The sequence below is a fragment of the Myotis lucifugus genome, unplaced genomic scaffold (assembly GCF_000147115.1).
Source record: "Myotis lucifugus unplaced genomic scaffold, Myoluc2.0 scaffold_11, whole genome shotgun sequence".
NCBI lineage: Eukaryota > Metazoa > Chordata > Mammalia > Chiroptera > Vespertilionidae > Myotis > Myotis lucifugus.
The window spans coordinates 13,829,397-13,841,570 of NW_005871059.1; the positions used below are offsets into that span (position 1 = coordinate 13,829,397).

Genomic DNA, 12,174 nt, shown 5'->3' on the forward strand with positions numbered 1-12,174 from the left:
GTGGTTGCTGGCTGGTGGGACCCTCCCTGGCTTCTGGCTCCTTCCTCCCACCACCTCCTCTGGGCTAGGACGGTGCAGCTGGTAGATATATAATTGTTGGCCTTTCAACACAAGGTGACTTAGCAGTGAGCCAGGGCTGGACAGCTCCTAAGTCCTTTCCTCAGAATCAAACTATGTTTGAACTCTGCATTTAATTATTCATTAACAAATATTTATTGAGCCACCACCAATCACAGCACCGTGATTAAAAAGCATGAGTTCCAGAGACTGGGCGCCAGGGCTTCATGCCACCTCTGCCACTTACCTGCCCCATGACCTTGGCTAATTACTAACTCTTTAAGCCTCAATTTCCTGTTCTATAAAAGACAGATAGTAATAGCTCTTGTCTGGTAGGATTTTGTGAAGATCAGATGAGGTAAGTTTTGTAAATTGCTCAGCCCATTGTAGGCACTCACAGCCAATTTATTAGGCAAACTCGGTTTGATAGGCTGGGAGCAGGAGATAAGTTCATTTGCTCCTCGACTCCCCTTTCTAAGTCCGGAAGGCAGGTCCTATAAGATTCCCTGTCACTCTCAGATAATAAAAAGTCTTCTGATCAGTGTTCATGCCAAGAAGAGTCTCCTTTCAGAGATTCAAATGTGTTGAGTCTGGTATGCTAATCAAATCTTGGAGCTCTATTTAATTTAGAGGTTTTCTCTACTTAGCTTGCCCCAGGCCAAGGAAGCACAAGCAGGACAAGTGAGAGTATTATGTTCTACCCACTCAGTAGCTATGATGTTGGATTTCTCCAAGGTTAAGGGCAAACGAGATTACAGGAAAGGGCCCGGAGGCACTGACATTAAGGTTCTGTGCTTGGCAGGTGGCCCCACCCACTGCCCTTCTCATTTGCATTTGTCAGGCCTGTGTCACACACAGCATTTCAAATCCCCGTCCCTACTCTGGGGACCATTGTCAGGCTTTCTCAGAGTTCCTCCTGAACCCTTCCCCACTTGGCTGGAGGTAAGGCGGAGGCACATGGCCCTGCTCTCCGACCACAAATCAGGCAAGACTAGGGCAGAGATCCGTGGGCCGCCCCTGGGTGTCAATGGCTTTTTGATAATTTTGCTGTCCCTGCCCCCTCTGCCTTTTCCTCCAGTGCCCTGGCTGGTGCTCAGCGAGATTTTTCCCGGCGGAATCAGAGGTCGAGCCATGGCTTTAACTTCAAGCATGAACTGGGGCATCAACCTCCTCATCTCGCTGACGTTTTTGACTGTGACCGGTAAGGATTCGTCCTCTTCCACTAATGCCTTTGTGCTCTTAGGACAAATGTAAGGGAAGCACACTCAGCTAAAAAAAAAAAAAAAAAAAGGCAAAACAAAATATTTTTCTGTGGACATTGTCAAACACATTCCAAAGTAAAGAGTAGCAAGGAACCTGATGTACCCACTACCCAACTTAAAGGGTTGTCAACCATAATTCACTTAAAACCCCACCTGCTCGTCCCCCCCACATTATTTTAAGGCACATCTCAGACAGCATGTCATTTGTGTATAACATTTCAGCATGGACCTCTAAAAGATAAGGCATTTAAAAACTATAGCCACGCCCAGCCAGTGTGGCTCAGTACTTGAGCCTTGAATCATGAACCAAGAGGTCACAGGTTTGATTCCTGGTTAGGACACGTGCCTGAGTTGCAGGCTAGGGCCCCGGGTCGGGGGGCATGCAAGAGGCAGCCAATCAATGATGTTTCTCTCTCATCGTTGATGTTCTATCTCTCTCTCCCTCTCCCTTCTTCTCTGAAATCAATAAAAACATATATTAAAAAATAAAACAAGAAATAAAACTATAGCCACACTATCATTATCCACCTAAAATATTAATAAAACTTCCTTGATTCCTGGTTAGGACACTTGCCTGAGTTGCAGGCTAGGGCCCCGGGTCGGGGGGCATGCGAGAGGCAGCCAATCAATCCAAATATATAACTTACAATTGATTGATATGTCTCTCTCCCTCTCCCTTCTTCTCTGAAATCAATAAAAACATATTTTTAAAAAATAAAACAAGAAATAAAACTATAGCCACACTATCATTATCCACCTAAAATATTAATATAACTTCCTTGGTGTCAATATCCAATCTGTTCACATTCTTCAAAGTGTCTTATAATTGTTTTTTATATTTTGTTTGTTTGAATCACTATCCAAATATATAACTTACAATTGATTGATATGTCTCTTGTATTTTGTAGGTTTCATCTTCCTTTCTCCTCCCCTCTCCCCCACTTTATATTTTTAATGAAGAAATTGGGTCATTCATCTCATCGTTTTCCCCAGGCGGGATTTTGCTGATTGCCGTCATATTGCCTGACCTTCTGTCCCTTGTGTTTCCTGACAACGGCTGTTTAGATCTGGAAGCTTGAAGAGATTTGGGTTTTCTTGTCTCTTTGTTTGAAACTCCTTTGTAGGTGATGGCGTGTCCTGCCATCGAGGCGTATGTCGGTTGCTTGTCTCCCACTTTGTTGCAACCACTTCCTTTGAGCATCATCACCCAGATCTGTTATTTTCTCTCTATCATTCCTTCTAAATTTTTATCTCTAGTACTATGCTAAGGAGAAATTTCTTCTATAACTACTAGAAGGAATTTATAATAAGTAATAGTTATTTACCTACTCTGACGTATGGGTCATATAAGAAAGAAAAGATAAATACTTGAAACTTTCTCTTTATTGTTTAGTTTTTGAAATAATGAGATAGTTCCCCAGCATCCTCCAAAATTGACCAAGCAGTTCAGTTTTCTTCCATATATATATAGGGGAATATAGGGGGGGAGGGAGGTGGGAGGGAGAAAGAGAGAGAAAGAGAGGTTGCAAACAAAGAAACAAGAAAATCTAAATCTTCTTAAGCCTCTATTTTCAACTGGTGTTCCACAAGAATTTTTTAAAATGCAATACCTGACTATTCAGTCAGGGGCACAACCTCTTTCCTTTAGATTGTCAAATAAAAAAATAATAACAGCCAGCACAATAACTGTCCCATGTGAATGAATCAAAATTATAAATTTTATTTGCCAGATTGGCAAAAAACTGTATTTTTGGTGTGCTGCAGAATTTTAGTCATTAGCTTATGTGTGCATAGATGAAAAAGGCTGAAAATCGCTGCTCTAGATCTAAACTGCAGCTTACAGGAAACAAAGGACAGAAGGTCATGTGATATGACGACAATCAGCAAAATCCCGCCTGGGGAAAACTATGAGACAAATGACCCAGTTTCTTCATTAAAAATGTAAAGTGAGGGGAAGGGTGGGGAGGAGACATGGAGGTAAAACCTACAGATTTTAAGAAACATATCAATCAATTTTAAGTTATGTATTTGGGTTGTGATTGAAGCAAAGTATAAAAATAATCATAAAATCATTGGAAGAATGTGAATAATATGAATATATTATATATAAATTCTCAAAAGTGGATGTATATTAAAAATGTAGATATTTATACTAGTACTAGAGGCCCGGTGCACAAAAATTTGTGCACTTGGGGGGGTCCCTCAGCCTGGCCTGTGCCCTCTTGCAGTCTGGGACCCCTCGGGGGATGTCCACCTGCTGGCTTAGACTTGCTCCCCAGGGGATCGGGCCTAAGCTGGTAGTCAGGCATCCCTCTGGCAGCCCAGGAGCCCTCGGGGGATGTCCACTTGCCAGTGGGGAGCAGGCCTAAGCTGCAGTTGGACATCCTTAGTGCTGCTGAGGAGGTGGGAGAGGCTCCTGCCACCACCGCTGTGCTGGCAGCCATCAGCCTGGCTTGTGGCTGAACAGAGCTCCCCCTGTGGGAGCACACTGACCACCAGGGGGCATCTCCTGCATTGAGCGTCTGCCCCCTGGTGGTCAGTGTGTGTCATAGTGACCAGTCATTCCCAGTCATTCTGCTGTTAGGGTCAATTTGCATATTATCCTTTTATTATATAGGATAGAGGCCTGGTGCATGGGTGGGGGCTGGCTGGTTTGCCCTGAAGGGTGTCCCGGATCAGGGTGGGGGTCCCGCTAGGGTGCCTGGCCAGCCTGGGTGAGGGGCTGAGGGCCATTTTTAGGCTGGCCACATCCCCTTCAGGGTGGGGGTCCCCACTGGGGTGCCTGGCCAGCCTGGGTGAGGGGCTGATGGCTGTTTGCAGGCTGGTCAAGCCCCCCAGTGGGGACCCTCACCTCATGGGGGTGTGGCCAGCCTGGGTGAGGGGCTGAGGGCAGTTTTCAGGCTGGCCATGGCCGTGGGCTGGAAGCAGGTATCTGGGATTTATTTATCTTCTATAATTGAAACTTTGTCGTCTTGAGTGGAGCTCAGGGCCGGCCAGGGCAGGCGGGAAGCTTGGCTTCCTCCATCACCGGGGGCAACCAAGCCTCCTGCTTACTCCAGCTCCGTGGCCGCCGCCATCTTTGTGACGGAATGACGGAGTGAAGGTGTGATGGTTAATTTGCATATTACTCTTTTATTAGACAGGATATCTTTATATAGTACTTCTGAATCTTGTCAACCACTTTTTTTAAAGTACATCTACTTACGGAACCTTTGGAGTTGTTAAATAAGCATGGTTTAAGTTTTTATATAAAATTTTAAAATGTTTGTATCCTTCCTACGTTTTTAGAAATAGCCCAAGATTAAAGGAAACACAGGAACTAGTCATTAACACCAACCGTACCTCTCCTACTCAAATCACACTCAGAGACCTGTGCCCTTCACTTTCTCTATCTCACACACACACACACACACACACACACACACACCCTAGTCTGCTATTTGATGCGGAGAAAGAGAAATATAAGAGGAAGAATGAAAATGATAAGGGACAGAAAAAGATGACACAAACCTCTGGGAAGAATAGTGAATATATGTGATGTCCTCATGGGCTTGTAGAACCAACGCTGGGAAAGTGAATCCACTTTTTACAAATCCTGGGGTAGTCTGAAATCTGTAGATGGCATTTAACTGGGCTAAATTTGAAATTCTATACTTACTTTCAAATAATCAGTTTTCCAAGTCAAAACATAGGGGTACAAGTCCTTGGACACCAGCCTTCCTAGTGCAAGTTCGGCTGTCAATAAAGGAGTGTCCCAGAGAGACAGACTTACTCGCAGGGGGTATGACACAGCTGCCGTGCTGTGCTCGGCTCTGAGTAAAATATTTTTAAGAAGGTTGTTTAAATATTTTAAGAGGCTTGCAGTGTGTCTACCAAGCAAGTGCAAGTGCAATCTAGATGACATGAACATGTGACCTATTGTTACCAAACTCAAGGGGTCCGCTGCTTGGGTGTTCTAGTCAAGAATGAGACATGTTAGGTAGCTTTATTTACTTGCAGCAGGTAAAGGAGACAGGAGATCGATATCCAAAGCTCTGCCCCCCAAGGGAGGCTTAGCCATTGCTTATATGCACTATTTGGTCGGTTATATGTTGTTACATGTATTATGTCGGGTTCCTGTCCAGCTTATCTGCCTTACAGCTGGTCTGCAAAATACTGTGCTACATTTTTGCATTTGGCAAGAATAGCCTTTAGTAAGAATGACCCACACCTGGAGACACGTGTCCTCTCTAACATGGTTTGTGAAGAACAGTTGCAGGAGTTCAGGATGTTTGACTTGGAGGAGAGGATGCTCAGGGAGGGGTGGAGGTGCACAGACACATTTGAACGCTGTCTTGAAGAGGGATGGGAAGAGCCAACCCCAAGGGCAAAGCAGAACCTCCAACCGGAGTTTCTGAAAGGTGGACTTGCATGTAGGAACGGAAGAGGAAGGCCTTTTCAACAGGTGGGGCCGGCTCACCATGCACAGAAAATCTTTGGAAAGTGGCGAGCCCCCTGTTACTGAAAGTGCTACTAGTAAAACAGAACAGGAGACACGTTCGATGAGACAACCTTTTGGGGTTTTTTACTCTCTATTCTGGTTTTATGCCCCAGAAGGGGAAAAGGACCAATTGTACAAGCACTTTATTAAGCACTCACTTGGGTCAGACCCTATGCTGACAGCGAGAAGAGCACAGACGCATCAGTTTAAATAAAACGCCAGGATAGCAGTGCTGTGTCTGCTTCCTGCCTCTCCCCCTGGCACAGCTGACTGGTGGTTATACGCTCAGCTCCTTCCACTGCACTCACGGAACTGTCTCATACATAACTGTCTGGTCAGGTTCCTGGCTGACCAGTCGTGATTTGTGGCTGCAGCTGCTGAGGGCTGTTTGCACAGTTCCAGCCTGTGGTTGGTCTGAAGGGCCAGCTGCCTCCTCACTACCCACTGCCACTCTGGACTTTCTGCTGCAGAGCCAGGGGCTGGCCCGATGCAAATGCAGGCTCAAGTGCATAGGGGGCCATCTCGCACCAGTTAGCCAGCTAATGGTTAACGTATCTTGGCCTTGGTCAGTAACTGCAGAGGAACTGTACCTTCGGCAGGAAGTGGTTTGAGGGAAAACTAGGCTTCTTGCTGCTGAATCTGAGCAAGCGAATGCCTTTCATTGGAACCATCATGCCTTTTTTTTGTAAATCCAGGAAGAAGTATTGCAAATACACTAGCTACTAAGTGATAAAATATTCCCAGTAGGTAAATGATTTATTCAAATCAGAGTACAGAAGGGTGAGTTTGTTCCAAGAAAATCTATCTGTATAAATGTGTCTTTTAAAATGTCCATTAATAAAAAGCAAACTGCTATAGCAGTGATTCTCAGAGAAGAATTGTGGAGCCTGAAGAGAGAGAGGAGATATTTTACCTTCTGTTTTATATGTTTCCAGTTCTCTTTTTGCAGTGAGCAAAGAGAAAAGCATGCTCACCAAAAAGATAGCATTGGGTGTACATTGTGATGGTTGCAAGACTGCTATTTATTCTGCCAGAGAAAGCTGGGGTGGTTTGAAAACATGAAGCTTTCCGAGGCTGGCTGTAGCTTTAATTTCCCAGGATACTGTCTCGTGTTTGAAAATACCTGTTTTTATATATGCTCTAAGAAGCGGCTGTCCACAAGTGGCATCAAAGCAACACCGAATGCATTTCTAACCAATCCCTTTCATCCCCTGTAGATCTCATTGGCCTGCCCTGGGTGTGCTTCGTCTATGCGATCATGAGTCTCACAGCCCTGGGGTTCATTGTCGTGTTTATACCTGAGACCAAGGGATGCTCTTTGGAACAAATATCAATGGAACTGGCAAAAACGTAAGTATGATGTGCATTGCTCTCCAAACAGCACTTTTTGGTAAAAAAAAAAAATAATAAATAAATAAATAAATAAATAAATAAATAAATGCAGCTTTTATATACAACCAAACCATAATAACATCTGAAAGTATTTTAGGATATTTTCTTTGGTGTGGAACCGTATCTCATAGCATAATTCCAGTTACTCTGATGTGTATTTAGTTTGGGTGACTCAGCTAAGGAATTAGAATAATCGATGCTTTCTTACAAGTGAACCGTTCAAAGCTCTTTCTGCAATGATCAAAGGACCCTCCCATCTCCTCAGCTTTCCCTGATGCAGGGTTTGTTTGGGGTTGAGGGTAGATCCTGGAACATCAGGCTCACCTTGTGTTAGAAGCACAGGCTTCAATTCTTCCAGCTCTATCCTACCTGACGGTCTCTTTAAGCCCTTGCTAAGGCTAAGATTATCAGGAAAATTCAGGTTTAAATGTCTACACATTATTCCAAATAGGGCACAAAGTAAGTTTAAGAAAGATTAAGAGTTTCTTAGGTAATTTGCATTCAGAAAACCGGTTAAATAAATTCCAAATGCAGGCATCACTTTAGCAATTTCACTTAGAAGTGGGCGGTCAGAAATTCCTTTTCTTTTAGTAGCAGAACTCACAGTTCTAACGGCTGAAACAGGCCTGGGGAAGGGGTGGTGCATCGGGCCAGGAATGAAGGGGAACTGGTTATCCTTCCCAGGAGTCAAACCTTATACTTGAAAATGTGGAGATACTTGTTCTTGGGTTTGAATAAAATGGGAGGAAACAATATATTTATAGTTTGTGACTTTCTTCTAAAGATACTTTCAATCCACTAGAGAGAAATGTGTGATTGCTACTGAAATTGTGGGCATAGTGATTCTCCAGCTTTTGTCTGAGTGATGGGAGGCATGTGTATTTATATAGACCAAACTGTTAATCCTCGTTTATTAAGGTGCGTGGTCAGCAGGATTGTGGGAAATGTTTTACTTTTTACTTTATACACTTTTAAATGGTTCACATTTTAGAAACAGATCACTTTAGTAAAAAGCAGAAAAACTTTTCTCTTAATTCAAGCCATAAGTTAAACATCAAACTATACAGGTAATTTTTGATAAAGATAAGGTCCTGTTTTTATTATTTTTTAAAATATATTTTTATTGATGTCAGAGAGGAAGAGAAAGGGAGAGAGATAGAAACATCAATGATGAGAACCATTGATCAGCTGCCTCCTGCACACCCTGCAATGGGGATCGAGCCCGAAACCCGGGCATGTGCCCTTGACCGAATCAAACCTGGGACCCTTTAGTCCGCAGGCCGACGCTCTATCCACTGAGCAAAACCAGCCAGGGCAAGGCCCTGTTTTTAAGAGAAAATGAAAATGATACTCATTTGCAAAGAGAAATACAATAGTCAGGAAGGCAACTGCTCTGTGGGTCACAGGATGTGACTTAATCTGTCTGTGCAACGGGAGGAGGAAGAGGTCTGTTCAGATGAGTGAGACACACTGGCTATCCCAAGGCACTCCCTCTCCACCACTCCAGACATTCCTTATTCAGCTCTTTGTGGGCCATCTCCTATGGGCCGGCTCTGTGCCAGGAAAGAACTGAAGATACAGGAGACAAAGAGTCCATAGCTTCTTTAAGAGGCAGATAAGAAAACAGACATTTAACACACTGCGTTGGAAGACACAAAGGAAAGTGCATTGGAGGATTTCATCTATAAATGCTTCCTGAAAGAGGCAATTCCAGAGCAAGGTCTTGAAAGAGTTATCTGGGCAAAGGGACCGTGTGGAAGTCAGAGGCGGGGTCACACGTGGAGGCCAGTCCACTTACCGGTGGGGGGTGAAGAGGGCAGGTTCTGAGCTGGGGATCGAGAGGTGAGCCCAGGGCACAGGGCTCAGAGAAGTCAAGAAGGATCTTGATTCATCTTGGTAAAGAGTTTGGATTTTTATCCTGAAAGCAGTGGGCATGATAAAAGCAACAGGACGGGGGGGATGGCGAATGAGGGAGACCTTTGAGGAGTGTGTTGGAAGAATCAGACAGGAAACGATGAGGCTGGTCTTGGTGCAGGGATAGAATCTACACAGCTCGGAGCAAGACTGGAAAAGGCAGTTAAGGGAACAGGGATCTCTCTAGCTTAGAGAACTAACCCGGTACACACGGGGACATTCACTGAAGTCAGACCCAGAGCAGGAGAAAGGCAGGTTTGGGAGGCAGGAGTCTGGTGGCTGGTCAGGGATTAACCCTCATCAGTTTGCACAGGGTCTGAGGTGCCTATGGAACATGCAAGTGATGGGGAAAGAAGGCCAGTGTTTACTGGGAGCTGGAGTTGAGGAGAAATATCTACGTTGGAGAAATAGATTTGGTACTCAACACAGAGGTCCACAAGCAGGGGCAGATCCACATTTTGTGGAGCTTAATAAGCTTTTGAGGGCCCAGTTTAAGAAAAATATCACAAATTATGAAAGCAAAATTATACACGACAGTGTGCGTCTTGGAAGGGCTGTGCGGGTGAGGGGTCCTGGGGCCTGTTTCATTGGCGTTATGGAAACCCACCTTGGGTATATGCGCTTTTGAGCTACCCATCTACTAGCTGGAGGAGCAAAATCCCTTAAAATATAAAGGTTTGTTAAAATTCTTAAAACACAATGATTAAAACACTGAACCAGGGAGAAAGTGGTAATGAATTCATCAAAGGAAGCTACCCTATTATCATTCCTTTTTTGCACTCTTTCTTATAAAGTACAACTTGAAGGCCGAGTTCAGGTTAAGAAACTGTTAGATCTATTTTTCACAGGGGGCTGTCGGAACGTATCAAACTGCAGACCAAATGAAAATTTTAAGGCAAAACTTAAGAGAAGCCCATCTTTCCTTCTAGCAGATCTCCAGAATAAGACATTCCCCAAGAACATGTGATCCAAAACTGAACAAAACTATTGTCAGCATCTGGGGTGGGGAAGGAATCTAAATTAGTAATCAGGACATGTTTTTACAAGAATCATATTTCTGTTACTTTTGAGTCATGCAATAACTCAAACTTAAAGCCAGACCCTCTCCAAGAAAGTGATAAATTGCAAAGTAGGATAGAACCGAAAGCCAAGGTACTGTCGACCCCTAGACAGACCACACAAGCGCTGGGAGGCTGGTGTTGAAGAACAAAACCACGTAAGGGCTCTGGTGCAGAGAAGTATGAAAGATGAGGTGGCAAAACAATCCTGCATTTTAAACGCATTTATAGCAGCAGGAGCATCTGCTGGGGTGTATCCGTGTGGTGGAGCCCGGGACTGATGGCAGGCAAGAACCAAAGCTGCTTGCAGAAATCTTGGAGAGTTCCCATTTATGCAACACTAGAGGCTGGGGCTTGTCTTAGCTTGACGCAGCAGGTTGGCAAAGGCTTTGAAAATGAAAATGTAAGCAGCTTGAAGTGTGTAGATTGATCAAAGTATGTGTGAAATATGCCTGTAGCAAGGTTCCCTGGAGGGAAATGTCAGAGACAGAAATAAGAATAAAATACGTAATGGTACTGAAAAGTTATGGAACCAGCGAAGGAAATGTGGGGTGGCAGAAAGCCCAGGGACCTTGCGAGGACTGGGAAGCAGAAGTTAACCCAGTGGTTAACCCACAGTTCTCAACCTGTGGGTCGAGACCCCTTTGGCGGTCGAACGACCCTTTCACAGGGGTGGCCTAAGACCATCCTGCGTATCAGATATTTACATTACGATTCATAACAGTAGCATCAATACAGTTATGAAGTAGCAACGAAAATAATTTTATGGTTGGGTCACATGAGGAACTGTATTTAAAGGGCCAGAAGGTTGAGAACCACTGAGTTAATCTAAAGACTGAGGAAGGACACTGCTGAGTTACGGGGGTCTGTGAATTTAGGAGTTAAGGAAACAATGAATTAACTTTTGTCACCAGGGTAAGCGATAGTCCTGATGTGCGTATCCCGATGATTTGCTAAGGAGTGAGAAAAGAAACTAATATCAACTCCAAATCTGATAGGACACATTGCCTAACATTTTCCTCTCTGGTATTTGGAGTTGGGTTCTTTTACTTCTATTCCTACCAGCCTGAGAAAACAAATATTCTTCCAAAGTTGTTAAGTTTCTTATAAAATAAAGTGACTCAGCTGAGAGGTTGGGAAAGATTCCAGCAAAAATGTAATCTGAAAGGATTTTATTTTGAACTCCTGCCTTGCAAGTTAAAAACTCAAAATGGGACATTTGCCACATGTGCTATTTCAGTTGGACTTTCCTCCAACTTAAGTGGAAACATATAGAGGAAACAAAGTTCTTGTTTTGTAAATATTTTAGTTCTGAGGCCTATTTTTCACTTAGAAAACATTTTTTTTTTTATTGATTTCAGAGCAAAAAAGAGAGAGAGAAACATCAATGATGAGAGTGAATCACTGATGGGCTGCCTCCTGCATGCCCCCTACTAGGGATCAAGTCCACAACCCGGGCATGTGCCCTGACCTGGAATCAAACTGACCTCCTGGTTCATAGGTCGACACTCAACCACTGAGCCACACCGGCCAGGCTCTTTTTCACTTTTAATAATTAATTTTATGTGGCCATTTCTTCCTTCATCCAAATTCATTTATTCAATAAATATTTACTGAACATCTATTATGTGTCAGGCATCATTCTAGGTGCTACAATTAATCAGTGAGCAGAAATGCACTGATAAAATAGTGATTGGTGGCTACTTTCAATAGAGTGAGCTGAGAAATTATTCTGAGAGGTAACATTTAAAATAAAATCTAAGTGATAATCAAGAGCCAACAGAACAGTCAGTGCAAAGGATAAAGCAGAAACACTTGAACTGTTCCAGGAATTGAAAGAAATCCAGGAGGCTGCAACCTTTGAGATCCAGTTTAGAAATTCGATAGATACTGGTATGTAGAGATTTATAATCTGAGTGAGTTTGGATTCATTCTAAGTGTAAGGGGAAGCTACTAAAATATTTTAAGCAGAGGAATGACATGATCTAATTTACATTTTACTCCTCTGCAG

General features: G+C 43.6%; 1 protein-coding gene across 1 annotated transcript in view; it reads left to right on the plus strand.

The window, feature by feature from the left end:
• SLC2A12 (solute carrier family 2 member 12) overlaps positions 1-12,174 on the plus strand; it is a 50,798-nt gene that overhangs the window by 32,827 nt on the left and 5,797 nt on the right. Inside the window, 2 exon segments of the mRNA XM_006084459.3 lie at positions 1,136-1,258; positions 7,017-7,149. Coding sequence (XP_006084521.1) covers positions 1,136-1,258; positions 7,017-7,149 — 256 coding nt within the window.